This window comes from Stegostoma tigrinum, chromosome 8 (genome assembly GCF_030684315.1).
Source record: "Stegostoma tigrinum isolate sSteTig4 chromosome 8, sSteTig4.hap1, whole genome shotgun sequence".
Taxonomy (NCBI): domain Eukaryota; kingdom Metazoa; phylum Chordata; class Chondrichthyes; order Orectolobiformes; family Stegostomatidae; genus Stegostoma; species Stegostoma tigrinum.
In genome coordinates, this window is record NC_081361.1 from 33,944,280 (window position 1) to 33,964,769 (window position 20,490).

The window sequence follows — 20,490 nt, forward strand, 5'->3', positions numbered from 1 at the left end:
TCTTCTCTAAACCTCTTTCCTTTTACCTTAAATTGATGGTCATTGATTCCTCCTCCATGGCGAAAAGTTTCGTCCTGTCTATCCTGTCAACGCCCCTCATAATTTTATACATCTCATGGTCCCCTCCTGTCTGCTATGCTCAAGGAAAACAAGCACGGTCTATCAAATCTTTCTTCATAAGTAAAGCTTGCTAGCTCAGTCAGCACCTTGGTAAAACTCCTCCGCACTGTAATAACATCCCTTCTATCGTGTGCATGATGGCAATGGTGCTGCAATGGAGAATTTTATTAACCTTGGGACCTCTGGGCTCAGGAATTTATCTTGATCGCTTTCCCCAAAATCTACCAAAGAAAACAAAAAACAAAATGCCTGCTGCCACTGACTGAGCGAGCCTGTTTGCTATATTCCATATGTTCATAGTACTTGAATCAAAAGCTGTGGGGGTTATGTGTGTCTCATGAGGAACTTCCATCAACGTCTGCAAGTTGAGGCAAGTGTAAGGTTCTAAACTGATGGGGAAAGAAATTACACACTCAGCACTGTGACCCGATACATTGTAGACACAAGGTATTAACACTGACACCCATTCCTGACTATTTAACAGCTGGAGTAAATTCTGTGTGAAAATACTGTGAACCTGTCAGAGTCATTAGTCTCTAAATACTCTTGGTGTTCGTAGAAAACTGCAGATATATTAAAAGGACGAGTTATTCATTGACTGAACAAGTAGTTAATTATCATGTTTGCAGTCGAATAATTGCGGTATTTGATTAGTGAACCAACCAGCAGCAAAAATCTCCTGTTTGAGGCAAATATATTAACATTGGCAGTTTAAATTAATGGGCTATGTTGAAAGATTAACAGAACATCATCAGCTCTTAGAAATATAAAAACAAGATAGAGAGCCTTCATTACAGAGGGGGAATGTTTAACTTTTCCCTCCCAATCGTGTCCCTAGCATTGCGAAGCACTAAGAAAATCACTTTTGTAATGTAGGCTGGTTGCAGCATTGCTTACACATGCTTTCACTGAGACAATGACCAGATAGTTTACGTTTAAACGATTTTGGGGTGATGATTACCTTGAAGAGACGATGATTACGTCGAAGAAGACTCCCCTGGTTTTCTAAGAAGATCCCACAGCATTATTTCAATGTATTCATAAAGTGGATCAGGGCGTGGGATACAGCAAGTTGTGGGAACACTATAACCTCCTGTGATAAACCATCCTGAATGATAACCATTCCTTCATTGTCACCTAGCCCGAGAACATAATACTGACCCTTCATGTCCTAACTCCAAATAGATTGTAGGAGTGTCAACACTGCCAGGACTATTTGGAGTTAGGACATGAAGGGTCAGTATTATGTTCTCGGGCTAAGTTGGGATGGACAATTAAAGAGGGTCTCCATCAATGCGAAAATCCCGCGAATGACCAAATGAACAAACCAGGAGATGTGAGATAACCAGGTGTGAAGCTGGATGAACACAGCAGTCCAGGCAGCATCAGAAGAGCAGGAAGGCTGATGTTTCGGGCCTAGACGCTTCTCCAGAAATCTAGGTTGAGGCCCTAAACGTCAGCCTTCCGGCTCCTGTGATGCCGCTTGGCCTGCTGTGTTCGTCCAGCTCCACACCTTGTTATAAAAACCAAAAGAACTGCGGGTGCTGTAAATCTTGAGCAAAAACAAAGTTGCTGGAAAAGCTTTTCCAGCAACTTTTGTTTTTGTTCTACACCTTGTTATCTCAGATTCTCCAGCATCTGCAGTCCCTACTATCTGTAAGCCAGGAGATATAATGTTTCTGCCCCACGGGCAGTGGTAAACAGCAAGAGGACCACGGTCAAGCCAGTGATAAAGGAAACATGGTGAGAAATATCGAACAGTCTAAAAAAAAAATCAGGAAGCGATTGGAGGTCGGGGGGTAGGGGGTGGTGCTGCAGGAACATTGCCTGGACTTGAAAATAGAATGAAATCATTGAAACATCACAAACCACAGGTTTAAGAACCAACTCTATTGGTAAATCATTATTAATACTGGATAGAATGCCACAGGTGCAGTGACGATTCCTTTAAAGCATTTTAAAGGAAAGGGGCAGGCCCATATCATGGCTGTTGTGTGGGGTGTCACGTCAAAAAGCCTTTTATCCTCCTAGTGTATAAGATAACGTGTGGAGGTCATGTGGTCGGATGTACCGAGGTTAGAATGTCACATGATTGTGCCCACAGGAAGCCTCTAAACAGAGTCAGAAATCCTCAACATTATGAAGTTCCTTCTAGGTGAAATGACGGATTGAGTTATAATAACCATCAAATCTCAGTTAGGTGAGTGAAGTTCTGGACCTAAATCAGAGGCAGCTGCTATTAGAAGAATCATAGAATCCCTACAGTATGGAAGCAGATCATTCGGCCCATCAAGTCCATACCGACCCTCTGAAGAGCATCCCACCCAGACCCACACTATCCCTGTAACCCTGCATTTACCCTGCCCAATCCACCTAGCCCCCACATCTTTGGACTGTGGGAGGAAACCGGAGCACCCGGAGGAAACCCACGCAGACACGGGGAGAATGTGCAAACTCCACACAGACAGTGGCCCGAGGCTGGAATCGAACCCAGGTCGCTGCCGCTGTGAGGCAGTCGTGCTAGCCGCCGAGCCGCCCCTCTTAGCAGAGAGCGGTCACAAACTTTGTGTGTCAAGGAGATTGTTCCACCTGGAATTGATCTGTAATGCGCAAGTTAATTCTGTTCTTTATTCGTGCTGGTACAGGTTCATTTACTGAAGGATCAGTTGGCGGCTGAGGCAGCAGCTCGGATTGAGGCCCAGGCTCGAGTCCATCAGCTACTGCTCCAGAACAAGGACCTACTCAAACACATCTCACTGCTCGTGAAACAAGTGCAGGAATTGGAGCTGAAACTTGCTGGCCACAGTTCAAGTAAGGGAATATTGGTAACTCTTGTAGCCAGACAGCAATAAACGTTCAACTTTGGCAGCCAGTATGGTATCATTTACAGCTGATTGACATGAGAAAATGGTTAGGTCATGAAATGCAGCTCTTTCAGCATTGTTGCCAAGTATTTGTGTCGGTTCTGTTTATTTTGCAGATCCCAAGTTAATAAATGATCCTTTTGAGTCTGCTGAGGCTTCACAATGTTTTCAGCAACATGTGCACATCAAATGCACCACACATTTGTATTGCTGTGTGAGCCGATGGAGTCATAAACATTTCTGAGCTGAGAGAAATATTTATGTTCTGATGAAGCCGGGTTATTGTTACTCTGCAAGATTACTGCCATCGTTCTCCTAGGGTGCTGAGAAAATACAGTTGGACCTTTTTGTAAGGGAGCATATTTATAATGGTGGAATTGTAATACTTATACACTTAATAACGTAACAGGACCTCGATATGATGGGCTGAGGATTGGTGGATGGAGTTTAGTTTAGATAAATGTGAGGTACTGCAGTTTGGAAAGCCAAATCGGGTCAAGACTTAGACCTTTTAATGGTAGGGTCTTGGGAAGTGTTGCTGAACAAAGAGCTATTGGAGATAGGGTTCATAGTGCCTTGAAAGTGGATTTGCAGGGAGATAGGATAATGAAGAAGGTATTTGGTAGGTTTGGAGGTCATATTGTGGCTGTACAGGATGTAGGTTAGGCCACTTTTGGAATACTGTGTGCAATTCCAGTCTCCCTGCTATAGGAAGGATGGTGTGAAACTTGAAAGGGATCAGAAAAGATTTACAAGGATGTTGCCAGAGTTGGAAGGTTTGAGCTTTAGGGAGAGGCTGAATAGGATGGGACTGTTTTCCCTGGAGCTTAGGAGGCTGAGGGTTGACTTTTATAGAGGTTGATAAGATCATGAGGGGCATGGGTAGGGTGAATGACCAAGGCCTTTTCCATAGGGTTCAGCAGTCTAAAACTAGAAGGAGTAGCTTTTGAGGTGAGAGGGAAAAGATTTAAAAGGGAGCTAAGTGACCGCTTTTTCACACAGGATGGTGTGTGTACGGAATGAGCTGCCAGAGGAAGTGGTGGAGGCTGGTACGGTGACAACCTTTGAAAAGGCACCTGGATGGGTAATGAATAGGAGGGGTTTAGAAGGATATGGACCAAATGCCAGCAAATGGTACTAAATTAACTAGGATTCTGGTCGGCATGGACGAGTTGAACCGAATTGTCTGTTTCCATGCTATAAATCTCCTACTCTATGACTATGAACTTCTGATTATCAATATTCATTTCAACTGTACCGAATACAACATGTTCACATTTATATCCGCTATATTCTGATATCTGGAAATACTTGTTAACTGCAGCAATTTAAGAATATTTTTCTTGGACCTATGAAATTTTTGAAAATATGCCCACTGATCATATCTCTCTTTTTTTTCTTAGAAAGAAATCCAGCTATTAAACGTCAGTCAATTTTTTTTGACAACCTCAAGAAATCTCATTATTTATGTTGACTATTGAATTATTTTCTGTTTGCAAAAATGGATCTAAAATAGTTTGAAGTAATTTGAAGCCCTGTTGTGAAGTCTCTAGACCTAAGGCCAGGTACAGTTGAACTGATCCTTTTGTTAGGGTATGTTTTAGATTCCTTCACTGTCAAAGGGTCATGGTGCTGGAACATGGTACCCAGCAGCACTGAGGGAGCACATTTTCTCCATGGACTGCAACAATTCAAGAAGAAGACTGAGAACCACATTCTCAAAAGCGATCTGGCATGGCCACTAAATGCCCACCTTTCTTGTGCTGCCCTTATTCTGCGAATGAATGTGAAAGTGACACTCTGTAGCTGCTAAATCTGCTATGGCTCTCTATTGGACTTTGTTGGAGGAGGATTCGATCAAATGTGATTGTTGGTTGGACAAAGGGTGACATTATTATAACACCTACTTCAATCCTGTACTATTTTTCTGTTAATTCATGGGATGTGGGTGTCACTGGCTGAGCCAGCATTTCTTGCCCATCCCTAGTTGCCCTTGAGAAGGTGATGGTGAGCTGCCTCTTGAACTGCTGCAGTCTTCCTGCTGTAGGCTCACCACAATGACCTTAGGGAGGGAATTCCAGGATTTTGACCCAGTGACAGTGAAGGAACGTTAAGATATTTCTCAGCCAGGATGGTGAGCAACTTGGAGGGGAACTTGCAGGTGGTGGTGTTCTCATATATCAGCTGCTTCTAGATGGTGGTGGTCATGAGTTTGAAAGAAGCCATCTGAGGATCCTTGGTGAGGTTCTTCAGTGCATCTAGTAGATAGGACACACAACAGCTACCGAGGGTCGGTGGAGGGAGTGAACATTTGTGGATGTGGTGCCAATCAAGTAGGTGCTTTGTCTTGGGATGGTGTCAAGCTTCTTGAGTGTTGTGGGAGCTGCACTCATCCAGGCATGTGGCGAGTATTCCATCACATTCCTGATTTATGCCTTGTAGTGGTGGACAGGCTTTGGGCAGTCAGGCGGTGAGTTAGTCGCTGTAGGATTCCTAACCCCGATCTGTTCTTGTAGCCACTGTGTTTGTATGGCTAGTCCAGCTCATCTTCTAGTTGATGGTCACCCCCAGGATGTTGTTAGTGGGGGATTCTGTTTTTTTTTTCATTCATGGGATGTTGGCATCGCTAGTTGGACAAGCATTTATTGCCTATCCCTAATTGCTCAGAGGGCAGCTAAGAGTCAACCACATTGCTATGGGTCTGGAGTCACATGTAGGCCAGACCAGGTAAGGATGGCAGATTTCCTTCCCTAAAGGACATCCATGAACCAGATAGGTTTTTCTTGACAACCAGCAATGGATTCGTGGTCGTTGTAAGATTCTTAATTCCGATTATTATTAAATTCAAATTCTACCATCTGCCGTGGCAGGATTCGAACCCAGGTCCCCAGAACATTGCCTGGGACTCTGGATTAATCGTCTCGTGATAATTCCACTAATTCATCGCCGACCCTAATTTATTGATGGTGACACCATTGAATGACAACAAATGACGGTCGGATTCTGTTTTATTGGAGAGGTCATTGTGCATTGTTATGGCATGAATGTTACTGTCAGCCCAAGCCTGGATATTGTCTGTGTCTTGCTGCAATTGAACATGGACTACTTCAGTGTCCTAAGAGTCACAGACGGTGCTGAACTTTGAACAGTGATTGGTGAACGTCACCATTTCTGATCTTTTGATCGAGGTAAGGTCATTGATGAAGCAGCTGAAGATGGTTGGGTCTAGGACACCATGTGTAATGTGCAGTAGCAGAATCACGTGACTTCTGTCAAGGTATCTGATTTCAACTGATTATCATGAAGTCATCAGGATGCCTCATTTAAAACAAAATATTCTAAACAAAGGGATTTGGCTAAGAAATTGAAGTTGATCATTCTTTTGAGGAAAAGCAAAACGGAAATATTCAGAACAGTCAGCAGGTCGATGGAGAGAGGATAAATCACACTTCAGCCATTATGATCTTCTTTCAGAATCACCTTTGTAACAATTTTAAAGACATTCTGATGGATAGATACTTCTTTCATACCCTTGTCCAATCAAAGTGTCAGTATGCCTCAAGATTATAGATAATTTTTAAGTAGGTATTTATCTCAAACTGGCTTTTATAAGCAAAGGATTGAACAGTGCCAGATATTTATGACAGCCCCTGGTGAAATAATGAATGAAAGTAAGTCTTGGCACAAGCAGTAGTTTCTGAATGCATGTTGGCTGCATTTCACTGCCCTGCACCTTTACCACCTACCCTATAACCCAGCCCCAACCGTGACTGAAGAGCTGGCCGTGGGAACTGAGACATCAAGCTAAGGGACTATTGTTAGCAGCCGCTGTGACATAATCTCTCTCTCGCTCTCTCTTCTTTTTCTAGCAGGCTCGCAAGACAGTTTATTGGAAATCACCTACCGATCGACTGTGCCACCGGTGCTGTGCGATCCCACCACACCCAAACCTGAGGACATTTGCCTGCCACAGCTATGTGATGGATCAGACCTCCCCCTTCCACTGGGAAGTCCACTAGGTATGGATGACTGTCTGGTAAAACTGGAGTGCTTCCAATTCCTGCACGATGAAAAGAGGTCCCATGAAGAATTCATGGGCAGTCTGGAGCTGATCAAATTCCGAGAATCAGGAATAGCGTCTGAATACGAGTCTAATACAGATGAGAGTGAGGAGAGGGACTGCTGGGTTAATGAGGAGTCAATTCGGTTAATGAATGTGCTGAAGAGGCAGGATATGGGGGATTGTCTGGATGATGAAATTGCAGTGTAGTCACCGCTGCTTCTGTAATTGAAATGTGACACACTGATCTGTTCCAATGGTCAACCAGACAGAGCTGTCATGTGGAAATAATGGCAACTGATTTCTAATCCCGACCCAATCGATTTAAAGTAACAGTAGTGCAATCTGTTTAAAATCAGCCTGTACTTTGCTTCTTTAAATATCTAGTTCCAAAGTTTCATAAGAAAGAATTGATGCATCATCACATTCTTTAAACATTGCGGAAAAGGTAGAAGCTTACAAATGCCTAAAGTAGGCAAACTGAGACACAGTTATAAGCAGTTAATGAATCGGATCCGTGTAAGCAATATCTCTTTGAAGTGAAACATTCAAACCATCGATAAAGTGATTACTTGTGTATTGAAGTCACAAATGCTGACAAAGTCAACATTCTGTCCTTTCAGCTGGCCACAGTGTTTTACTTGCTATTAGTATGTTGTGTTGGTTAGCAAGAGATAGGAACATTCCATCTGTACCTCATTTATTTGTCATAGTCACTTCAGAAATAATACTGAAGATCACTTGAGCACGAATAACAAATATTTGATTGAGAGGATATGTAGTTCTAGAATTGTACATCTCCCTGAAAACCATTCACTACGAGCGCTTTGTCCAAAATAGCCCAGGTGGGAACTGTATAACTTGAAAACATTTTACACCTGTGTGTCTAGTGTTAAATTAGAAGTACTTTTGAAAAGCACCGTGCAAACACAGCAAGGTCCCATATACTTTCAAATACTGGGTTTCACCAGCATGCCAGTAGCTATTGGTGGATTCATTATTAATTTGGGGCTCTGTCTTGAGAAAAATGATTGACAAATCTTTCCATTTTGGCTGCTTTGTGAACAGCAGTCATTTAAACATTATCGTGAGATGTCTTCAAATCCAGACATGGCATATGTGAATTTTTGAGTCTTTCCTCTGCCACAAAACAAGTTTACCAAATTGATGGTAGATATGGAAGCACGTCAACCTACAATGAAACTGTTTGCTAGTATAAATGGAGGTTGAATGATCATCGTTTTGGCAGGTCAAGACTCTGAGGAATTGCGCATCTCCTCCCATAAAAGCAAAGTCCTGCAGATGCTGGAAATCTGAAATAAGCACAGTGAAGGTTGGAGCAGGCCTGGCAGCAGGTAGAGACAGAGACAGATTTAATGTTTCAGGTCCAGTATGATTCGTCTTTGGAACTCTCCTGAATAAGAGCCATACTGTCCTCAAAACTTTGTGTTTGTTGCATGTCCTCTCTGTTGTGTTAGCATCATGTGTAGCCAATGCAATTAGCTATCTCCGACTAGAGGAAGCTAGTGTGTTTTTATTTGGTAAATCTTGAACCAAACAAACAAAGGTTTGAGGTGGGAAGCGGGTGAAAGTCCTCCTTTTAGTTTGAATCGGTGTCAACTGTTGGTTTATAATAGATTGGAGGGAAATTTTTTGTATTCGGCTGCCAATGGCTAGACTAATAACCTTCCCATTCATCACACTGCAGTCTCCTGGATGGATGGTGAGGTGTTATTTGGCTAGATTTTCCACATATTCGGAGTTAGAAATGTCAGCTCAAAGTGGATCCAAGTTTGGACTTGTCATTCAACTGACACAGTGAGGACACCCTCCATCGATCTCCCTTCAACCTGGGGAAAGCAAAAAAGACTTGGAACTTGTTTTTGGCCTCATGGCAAACAATTTTGAATATGTAAAATAAAGCAGATGAAGGATAATAGGTGAAGTTGGTTAATCTAGGGACTTGCGCTAATCGGAATAAATCTAAGGAGGAAAACCATCGGGGAGAAGGAAGGCAGGCAGAAGTTTTATACAACAGATGATTTAAAACTTTGTGTGGTGACTTTACACTTTATGACTGCAATATCTCAGCTAATTGAGGAAGCGCAAGGGATTTTCATGGTTAGTAAATTTTGACTAAATCCTTTCTAAATAAAAGGAGGCACAGAGAGCTCAGAATTCGTTGAAGGCGTCATGACTCTGGGGTTAGTCTTTCTTTCCAAGTATTGCTGCTGCCAGAAATGGTTCATAATTCAAGCATGTGAGTTCTTTAAGGTGAATTAAATTATGTGACGTTTAGAACAGCAAAATAAAACCTCGCATAAAACTGGAGGTGAATAAATTCTGGCTTGAATGGATGTTAGCAAAGGATTTCTGGGTGAATTTAAATATTGGGAGCTGGTTTCTGCTCACAGATCACTACAGGTTCCTCTTTTGTGGTTTCTCGTATTATATAAATCTCTTTGATTTTATGTCTCCCATCTTGTAACCACCTTATCTATAATTCTAGATCTGAAAGCATTTTCGTGACCATTTTATTTATAGTCTGTTCCAGTACAGTGATACATTTTGAAAATGAGAAGACAAAGATGACGAGGAGCTGCCCTTTTCAAAACCGCTGTCACTGGATGCTTTGCTTTCAAGTTTGCTGACCAACCCAGAGCAATGACTTCCAACCACACAGCAGGGCGTCCCAGCAAAGACTGGGCTTTGCCTTCCGTTGGACAGATTCATTCAATTCTCTGCTCTGGCTGTCCACATGAGATCTATGACCGTGCCATGGCAGCTGCCTGCAGAGCTGGGAATAGATGGGTGGTGGACAAAGGAAAACACTCTGGTCCATCTAGTACTTCTATCGTCTTGGTAGTGACCTTGTATCATGCTGGTGTTATTGATCAATCAAACATTCTTCTGAGTCTACAGTGCACCAGATATGAGGCAAGAGAAAGCCCTGTTGTGGTAGGATTTTCAGAGCCATTGTTCTTCCTCCAAAGCATATGACATTTACCGTATCATCCCTCAAATTGGTCGAATGTTCTTTCGAAGTAATAAATCTATCCAAGCGGTAGGGAAAATGAGAGCTTAGTTGAAACTAAAAGGCTGGAATGAAATATTTTATTTTGCAAGTCTATTGTTACATTGAATTTATGTCTGATTCTGCTAGGGACTGTTCTCCCTCACAGAGCATAGAAAGTAGGATCAGAAGTAGGCCTTTTAGCCCATCAAACCTGCAGCGCCATCCTGTGTAATTGTGCTGTCCATTCAACTGTTCCCACTTTCACCCCATACATTTTGATCCGTTTTGTTCTAAGAACTGTATCTGACTCATTTCTTGAAAACAGTTATATCTGGACCTGTGAGAAAGTGTCTGTAAAACCTTTCTTCTGTGGTTGGTTGCCTCGCCGAGCTGGTTCATTGTTTCGCAGATGTTTCACTTCCCTGCTGGGTCACATGCTCAGTGCAGCCTCCAATGAAGCACTGTCGTGTTTTCCTGCCTGGTTTTAAATTCTGGGGTCGGTTGAGCTGGATTATCTCACTTCCGGTTTTCCTTCGTAGTGGAGTGTATATGCGGACGAGTTCTATGTGTTTGTCAAGGGCTTTCTTTGTGGAGTACCAGGCGTCCAGGCATTCCCATGCAGAGACAGGCACGGGAGGTCCTAGAAGCCTGGAACTCCACGAAGAAAGCCTTCGACAAACACACAGAACTCGACCCCATATACCTATGTGTTTATCGAAGGCTTTCTTCGTGGAGTACCAGGCTTCTAGGACCTCCCGTGCCTCTCTCTGCATGGGAATGCCTGGATGCCTGGTACTCCACAAAGAAAGCCCTTGACAAACACACAGAACTCGTCTGCATACACACTCCACTACGAAGGAAAACCGGAAGTGAGATAATCCAGCTCAACCAACACCAGAATTTAAAAACCAGGCAGGAAAACACAACAGCGCTTCATCAGAGGCTGCACTGATGATGTTACCCAGCAGGGTAATGAAACGTCTGCGAACTAACGAACCAGATCGGTGAGCCAACCAACCACAACATTCACAACCCGAGCTACTCCAAAACCTTTAAAAATCTTTCTTCGTTGGTTGTGATTAATGTGGATAGGCTGCCGAAAGAATGTCTGTCTTTCTTTCCTTCTTTAGAGGTTTGTTTTAAGGGCAAGGGGGTCAACGTCCATGTGCACATGAGGATGTGGATGAGCCTTCTTTGATCCTGAGTAGTCAGACTTCCAAATCCACGGAGAGCAGTGATGGCTAATCTGCCAGCGGACTATAGGTGGAGGGATTGTGGTGCAAGGTGGAGCGAGAGCAGAGGTCTGAGGACACTCTTGAGAGTGTGACCCTGGGAAATTTATAGGTGAGAATGTCAGTGAGAGAAGACAGTACGATTGTTGGGGATCACTGCTGTTGACAAGGCAGAGATGGACGAGACACACAATCTCAAGGAAGCCACAGAATGTAGATATAGGTTGATGCTGCCACACTGGGCCTGAAGTTGAGAAGCAACAAGGAAGTGTATTGATAGGAAGTGGCAGGAATTCGAAGAGAGGTAAGCTTCCTATTTGGGAAGAGATGAAGGGTATCTTTGCTGGGAGCACAGAACGCAGGCCCCAGACAAACTAGAATAAATAACAGAGAAGTAGTCAAGCCAGGTGTGTATGGCAAAAACAAAATTGGGTACAAATTGAGTTAGGTGTACAGAAAATTGTCAAGTCCAGAATCACTTGGCAAGATCAACAACCTCAAACTATAGAATGTGCCTTCTGGAACGGCTAAGCCTACAGTGTCTAACTGCAAAATTCATAATCTCAGTCTGCAGAATCCACACTTACTCACGTTCGACAGAATCTAGCCTGAAACTGTTTTGAATCCACAACGTAACTGAAAATCCACAATCCCAGTCTGCACCATCCGAAATCTTGATCTGCAGAATCCACAATACAAAATGGGGAATTCGCATTCTCGAACTGTGGGGTGTTACATTTGTAAATTGTAGAAACCCCAGCCTCAAACCTGCAGATCACACAAACTCCCACCCAGTTGAAGGCATAATCTTCTGACCCACTGTCTCACTGCAGAATTCAGAAACTCAAACAGCAGCAGTTATAATTGAACCTGCAGAATCTATGCACTCTGTAGAATCCACAATTTCACTCAAGAGAGTCATTCTCCAGAATCCACAGCTTTTCTCTGCAGTCTCCATGAGGAGGATCTACACTTGCAAACTGTGGAATTGACGATGTTGCTCTCCGCGATCCTCAATATCCAAACCACGGAATCCGTAGTCTCAAATGCAGTTTCCACAATTTCAGAATCTACCAGCACAAACTGTGGAAGTTACTGTCTCGCTGTGCAGAGTACACTGTCTCCAGTTTCAGAATGCAGGATCACAAAATGAACAACAGTCAAGCTGTAGATTTCACATTCGTAACAGAATTCCTCCCCTCCCGAAAACCCCTCCAGGAGGGAATTCTTCCTATTTGTCACTACAACCCTCATAGAAATCTCCCAACCTCGACCCTCAACAGGAACTCAACGATGGGTATTTTACACCTCTATATGAGAGGGAACATTTAATATTGAGGGCATGGATTCTGAATCTTGTCCCCAGATGAGAATAAGAGCAGTGAGTTGTAAATTTGTGTGTATATCTTCGTGTCTTGAAGCCATTGAAATACACTTTGAAATGTAGTCACTGTTGTAATGTCAGAAATACAGCAGCTAATTTCCCCCCATGGCAATCTCCCATAAGCAGTAAATGACTAGAAAGGGGGTGGCCATGGGTGCCTGCATGGGCCCAAGCTATGCCTGCCTCTTTGTAGGTTACGTGGAACAAGCCCTGTTCTGCAGCAACATTGGCCCCATCCCCCACCTCTTCCTCCGTTACATTGATGACTGTATCGGCGCCACCTCATGCCCCCACAAGGAGCTCAAACAGTTCATCCACTTCACTGACACCTTCCACCCCAACCTTAAGTTCACCTGGACCATCTCTGATACCTGTCTCCCTTTCCTGGACCCCTCTGCTTCCATTTCTGGAAACCAATATCTATTTCAAGCCCACTGACTCCCACAGCTGCCTAGAATACACCTCCTCTTACCCACTTTCCTGCAAAAATGCCATCCTGTATTCCCAATTCCTTCGCCTCCACTGCATTGCTCCCAAGTTGAGGCACTCCACTCCTGTACATCGCAGCTGTCCTCGTTTTTCAAGGACCGCTACTTCCCCTCCACAGTGGTCGAAAATGCCCTCGGCTGTGTGTCTCGCATTTCCCGAACTCATCCCTCATACTCCCTTCTGGCAAGAACAACCAAAACAGAATGCCCCTCGTCCTCACGTACCACTCCACCAACCTCCGGATCCAACGCATCATCCTCCGACACTTCTGCCATTTCAATCTGGCCCCACCACCAAGGGCAGTTTTCCTTCCCAACCCTTAGCTGGCTTCCGGAGGGACCACTCTCTCCGTGACTCCCTTGTCCGCTCCACAGTCCCCACTCGCCCCACAGCCCCTGGCACTTTTCCCTGCAACCACAGGAAGTGCAACACTTGCCCCTACACCTCCCCCCTCACCCCCATCCCAGGCCCCAAAAAAGCCTTCCACATTAAACATATCCGCTAATGTGGTCTATTGTATCCGCTGTTCCCAATGAGGCCTCGTCTACATCGGGGAAACCAAGCAGAGGCTTGGGGACTGCTTTGCAGAACACCTACACTTGGTGCGTGACAAACGACTGCACCTCCCAGTCACATACACTTCAACTCCCCCTCCCACTCCTTGGACGACATGTCCATCCTGGGCCGCCTCCAGCACCACAGCGATGCCACCCGAAGGTTGCAGGAACAGCAACTTATATTCTCCTTGGGAACCCTGCAGCCCAATGGTATCAATGTAGACTTCACAAGCTTCAAAATTTCCCCTCCCCCCTACCAGCACAGCTTGTCCCCACCTCCTTGATCTGTCCATCTTTTCTCCCACCTATCCACTCCTCTCCCCTCTCTGACCTGCCTCACCCCCCACCTCCTTGACCTGTCTGTCTTCCCTGGAGTGACCAACCCCCACCCTAACTCCGCACCTACACTCACCTTTACTGGCTCCATCCCCGCCTCCTTGACCTGTCCGTCTCCTCTTCACCTATCTTCTCCTTTATCCACCTTCCATCCGCCTCCCCCCCCCCCCATTTATTTCTGAATCCCCTTTCCCTATCCCATTTCTGAAGAAGTCTCCAGACCCAAAATGTCAGCTTTCCTGTTCCTCTGATGCTGCTTGGCTGGCTGTGTTCATCCAGCTCTACACCTTGTTATCTCAATGACTAGAAAATCTGTTTTTGTGCTGTTAATTGAGGGATAAGACATTGGGAAGCTATCTCCCTCGTACTTCTGACAAAGAGGGATCATCTTACTGTCTACCTTCTCAGATGTATGTATCACTTTATCATCTGATCTGAAAGGATAGCACCTCTGACAATATAGTAGCCCCCTCGATGTTGGAGAGTTGGTGTTAATGCTTGGTGCTCGACTCCTGGAGTGGGATCCTCACAGGCAAGACTGTTGCCAATTCAGCAAAAACTTGTACTGATCTTGTGCACAATTATACACATACTGTAGGTGGCGCACACACAGTAAGTACAAGTTCACACTGTTTGCTGTCATGTTACACATTAAACTGTTCGTGAGTTAATTGATTTTAGCTCACTTCATGCCCGTCCATGGCACTGCTCCTTCGTTCACTTTATAATGTTCAGAATTACTCACTCTAACATGATTTTTTTTTCTTTCCCTTTTAAATCCTGAGGGTAATGAGGCTGATTGGAGGATAATATAGATCTATCAGCCTGTCTTTGAAAAACTGAAGTACGTGAATTACTTTCAATTTCTAAGCATCAGATGACTATGCTGACACACTCTGTCTGCCGTGGTTATACTATGTGCTTTCAGAGATTGAATAACCTTTATTTTTGTCAGTAGGTGATACACATAAAGCCAGTGCAGAAACATGAAGTAGTGCTTTTAGCCAAATATTGTTTTATAACAATGTTAATATTGTATAAAGTTTGTTAGAAGCAAAGTTAGCTTTGTAATTTATTTTTAAACTATATTTGCGTCACAATTTGTCTGTGGGAACTCAGCACTCTGTAAACCACCGTACCGTTGGAAACTGTAATGAGTTAGGAATAATGCTGAGTGTAAAATGAAACGTTATTAGCCTCACTGGGCCTAATGGTGCAGAGGGGATTAAGTGAAGGTCACCAGTGAAATGCCAGCATCATTAGCTCAGTCCAGCAGCATGGCAGTCGGCCTTGCACAAATTGGATTTTCAGATTTGTTTCTTCAGCAACTGCAAACAGCCATCAATTTTTTTTGGGTGGGGGGCTTGTTACAGATTTATTTGCAGTGCTTCACTCGGATTTTGTTTTGTGATCAGCCCTTGTTTTGTTTGAAAGGCACTCGCTGTTGATGGAAGGAGCTGCATATACTTTCATTCACAGCGACGCTCGACACAGCAAAGTGCTTTATGCACGTTTGTGTTAACAAATAATTAGCAAAAAGCACTTCTTAGAAAGATGGCTCTCTTAACAACACTTTATTTTTAAACAGAGTCAACAGCATTAACATACGTACTTTGCAAAGCTTTAAGGCAAGATTCGAAAGTGAAAGGGTGGATTTTACAATTGTCATTGATAAATGCTTATCATTAACGTGAAAACATTATGGACCGTACGCAGTTGTAAACAGTGACATATCTCGCATGACACTGTGGTGAAAGCGACCTGCAGCGCTTTTGACTCTATAATTCTTTGAACAAGGAAGACTTGCCAAGCAGTTTCTCACGAAAACACTGCCCTTTAAAACATTGTAGGGTTGAAGTAATAGCTCTGTTTTATGTACGTGTGAAAAAATGATTTGAACTCTAACAAACCTGCAACGACCCCTCCCCCGACCTCAGCCCCACCCCACTTCCTGTCAGTAGAAGTCAGTGTTTTACACTATATTGGCTGTCTGGCTGTAGGCTTAAATTTGTCACCTAGGGACAAACTGTGGGAACTTAGCTTAAAATGCACGAATCTTACAATTTAGGCCAAGACCATTCACCCATAGTGCTTGTGCCAGAACTATCAACTTAGCTGTACACCCTTATTATTTCCGAATAAGCCTGCACATTTTATTTAAATGTTTTGTAGGATATGCCCACTTGCCTTTTGAAGATTGCTGTCAAACCTGCTCTTCGAAGCCATGTGTTTTAAATGATCATCGTTCACTGCATTAATAACATTCTCCTCATTTCCACCCACCCCCACTGCAGTTCTGCCTGATATCTTAGATCTGTGTCTGCTGTTTATTAACCCTGCTGCCAGAATAAACACTTTCTCCTTATTTGTTGTATCCAAGCCACACCTAATTTTGAACAGCTTCGAGTCAATTCTCTTTTGCCTTCTCTAATAGCCGTTTCTAGAAGAAAAACTCTGAAATCTTCCCCTTTGTTTTAGAGAAGAAGAAATAGGGAGAAATTTAAGTCATTGACTTTCTTGCTGAAGTGTAGCCCCTCTAATTCGTCATCCCTACAACCAGAGCCCTAGAAAACCCACCAAGTGGGCCTATCACTGTGAATCTTGGGTTGGTTCCAGTGAATGCAGTTGGATTTTAATTGAAGGCTCGCCTAAGAACTGCTCCAGAGCCCACGGGAAGTTCATTCGTTATATCAAAACAAAATACAAATCAAAATCTTCTGCAAAGGTGAAACATACTTTTAAGTTAAAACAAAAATCAAATTGAGCTTCAGAGTCATGTTTCACCATTAACTCTTGCGGTGAAAACTGGAGCAAATGAAGTGGCTTGTTGTAAAACCATTGCATTTTGAAAAGGAGTGGGCTTCAAGTTGTTACGTTACAGTTCTTAATTGACATTTTATTCAAACAGAAGGTCAGGAGAAGATCTTGAGCTGGGAAAGCTGAAACCACTTTTTTAATGGAATGTGTTGAGTTGGAGGGATTAACAGTTCGGAGTAGATGGATAGCATTCTATTGCTGACTATTAGGGGAAATGCTGAAATCCTTGGAAAAGGACCTGAATGATAGAGTATAAATTAGTGCATACTTGATTAAGTGAAAAGTAATAGGTTATGGTACAGGTTCAGGAACCTGGAAATTTGTCAAAACATCCTGACACCCTCTTTGAGTAGTAACTTCCAGATAGGAAAATATGGTAAGACTGTTTGTTTCAGTGAGCGGTAAGGACTGAGAAAAAAACGACTGTGGCTCTCTGCATTTCTTTTAGAATTGCTAAGGAGGAGATAGATTTTTAATTAGGAGCAGGTCAAAGGGTTACCAGGAGTGGGCAGGAAAGTGGAGTTGAAGCCAAGATGAGATCGATCATGATTGTATCAAATGGTGGAGCAGACTCCTGCTCATAGTTCTTTATTTTAAAAAGTTATCCAACAGCATGGGTACGAGTCATCCTGTAAAATTCACGAGTAGTTAGAAAGCTGGCGGGGAAGTCCACAATCTGAAATAAGTGTTGCTGAGTTTGAATAAGTGTTCTCACCCTCTCACTGTTTCATAAGAATATGTTCTCATATCAAAGATGGAACTGTGAAGTGTGGAAAGTGTGCCATTTCTCCCCCATCTCCTGCTCTGAATATTAAACAATCGTCCAAGAATTAGCAGGGATGGCCAGGGTTCGTGCATGCCTGTACCTAGATCTCTTTCACTATCTGTACATAGATAAAGTATTTTGTGATGGGAAAAAAAGTTGTATTTTTTTGTACTGGCAGAGTTTAGAAGCTATGTGTAGTCATTGAGTCAGCCAGAAACCAACTTTTGGTTTCTAACTTGTGACAGGTTGAAGGTACACGTGGTCCAATGTCATACTCTGCTCTTTCTTATTGATTGTCTCCGCAATATTCTACTGAATTTGCCAATTATCAAAGAGAAATGAGGAATGGAATAAATCAACCAATAGCATTTTCAATGCACATTGGCCGCATGCCGTGGTTGTAAAACTAAGCACTTGGCAATGTTTAGACTCAGCATCTTAGTGGAATTTCAGTGCATCCGTAAGCAAGACACAGATGTTATTGTCTAAATAACAAGGAAAGCAAAGACTTAGTGGTATTATCGCTGGACTGTTAATCCAGAGACCCAGGTAACGTTCAGATTCAACTTCCGCCATGGCAAATGGTGGAATTTGAATTCAATAAAAATCTGGAATTAGGAGTCCAATGACGACCATGAATCTTTTGCCAATTGTCAGAAAAACAAACCCATTTCGTTCACTGTTGTCCTTTAGGGAGGGAAACTGCCAATGTCACCTGTTTTGGTCCAGATGTGGCTCCAGACCAATAGCAGTTGACTCTTAATCGTCCTCTGGAAAATTAGGGGCGGGCAATATAAATTGGCCGAGCCAGTGACGTACCCATCCTGTAAATGAATAAAACAAAAGTAAGGCAAGGCCAATCGATTCAGTATGACTGTCTGTACTGTGGTGTTGCCTTAAAATCTTGACCGATTAATGGAGAGTGTCAACGTGTTTGTTTCCTCACCTTTCCCTTTCATGGGGCTGTTTACATGAGCCCAGATTTCAATTACACTCGAGCTGTTGTGAGAATCAGCGTTGTTGATGGATCTGCAATGATGCAGGCAGATCAAGCAGCAGAGGTCACCCAGTAAGAGGACGCAGAATAACACAGCAGGACTGCCTGAAGGAAGCAAAGTATATTTTAGACTGACTTGAAGAGATCTTACATGATAGAAGTTAAAACATATTTTTCTAATCTTTACATTCGGGATGAAGATTTCAATCATCAGCAGTTTGATTGTCTCACTTTAGATACTTTGTTTCAAATTATCAGGGATTGTATTTGAATAGCACCTTCACCAAAGCAAAATGTACCAAGGTGCTCCTCTAACAGAGTCAGGGGCTGCAGTCAGGAATGATATTGGGCACTGGACAGGAACAGGAAGAAATGTTTGGGTCATGGAGCAATCTATATGTGAACAGTAAGAAACAAAAGTTGTAGATTGCAAGGTAGGATCTGTGTAAGGAAATGTATGGAAAATTTGAAAAAAAAATGTTGCTGTTGAATCATAAGTATATAAGCAATAGCTGCCAGGAATGTAGGCCTCTTTGCACTTTGTGTTTGATCAAGGCTGATGTCTGCATCAACTCCACTTGTATCAAATCCCTTAATTCCCTTACTACCCAACAATCCTTCAATCTCTAGCCTGCACCTACTCAACACTGAGCCCGTGAAGTAGACAGTCGAAAGTTACACAACCCTTTCAATGAAGTTAGAGATAGCAAGAACTGCTGATGCTGGAGTCCGAGACAACAGTGTGGATCCGGAGGAGCACAGCAGGCCAGGCGGCATCAGAGGAGCAGGAATGTTGACATTTCAGGTCGGGACCCTTCAGAAATGGGGGAGGCAGAAGGGAGCTGGGAAATAAATAGAGAGAGGAGGAATGGGACTGGGGTAGGTAGGTGGGATAGTGCTAGGTGAGTTCAGGTAGGCCGTGGTGTGGATTGGTCAGTGAGGTGGGATGGGTGGATAGATGGGAGAGAAGATGGACAAGTTGTGTCAGGTCAAGGAGGCAGGGTTGAGAGGGAGGGTTGGCTATGGGATGAGGCCAGGGGTGGGAGATTTTAAAACTGGTAAATTCTATGTTTAGGCCATCGGGCTGTAGGCTCCTGAGGTGGATTAGGAGGTGATGTTCCTCTAGTTTGCGGGTGGCATCATTGTGACACTGGAGGAGGCCCAGGATGGACATGTCACCCAAGGAGTGGGAGGGAGAGTTAAAATAGTTGGCAACCGGAAGGTGTAGGGGCAGGCGTAGCACTTCCTGCGGTTGCAGGGAAAGATGCTGGGTGTGTGAGGTTGGACCGGAGCGTGGAGCACACATGGAAATCAGAGTGAGTGGTCCCTTCGAAAGGCAGATAGGGGTGAGGAGGGAAATATCTCTTTAGTTGTGAGGTCGGATTGTAGATGGCGGAAGTGGCAGAGAATGATACACTGGACACGGAGGTTGTTGGGGTGATATGTGAGGACAAGGGGGATTGTGTCTTTATTTTTGTTGGGCGGGAGGGGATGTGAGGGCAGAGATGCGAGAAACGCAAGAGATGTGGTTGTGGGCGTTTTCAGTCACCAGAGCGGGGGAAGTTACGGCCCTTGAAACGGGAGGACTCCTGGGATGTTTGGGAGTGGAACGCTCCATCTTGGGAGCAGAAGCAGAGGCATTGGGAGTGGGGATTCTAGCAAGAAAGTGGGTGAGACGAGGTGTAGTCCAGGTAGCTGTGGGAGTCGGTGGGCTTGAATTAGATGTCTGTTTCAAAGTGGTTACCAGAGATGGAGACAGAGGTGCCCAGGAAGGAGGTGGAGGAATCAGATGGTCCAGGTGAACTGAAAGGTGAAGCATTGCCTTGTCATTGCTGTCCTGAACCTTATTCTT

General features: G+C 43.8%; 1 protein-coding gene across 5 annotated transcripts in view; it reads left to right on the plus strand.

Annotated features, from left to right (window-relative positions):
* Positions 1–20,490, plus strand: part of nos1apa (nitric oxide synthase 1 (neuronal) adaptor protein a) — a 309,570-nt gene that overhangs the window by 265,005 nt on the left and 24,075 nt on the right. For 3 of the 5 annotated variants that reach the window (XM_048539042.2, XM_048539044.2, XM_048539045.2), the window contains 2 exons: positions 2,766–2,931; positions 6,854–7,003. In XM_048539042.2, the coding sequence (XP_048394999.1) occupies positions 2,766–2,931; positions 6,854–7,003 (316 nt within the window). Of the gene's footprint in view, positions 1–2,765; positions 2,932–6,853; positions 10,495–20,490 lie in introns of those variants that run through there. The other 2 variants (XM_048539046.2, XM_048539043.2) reach the window with 2 other exon arrangements.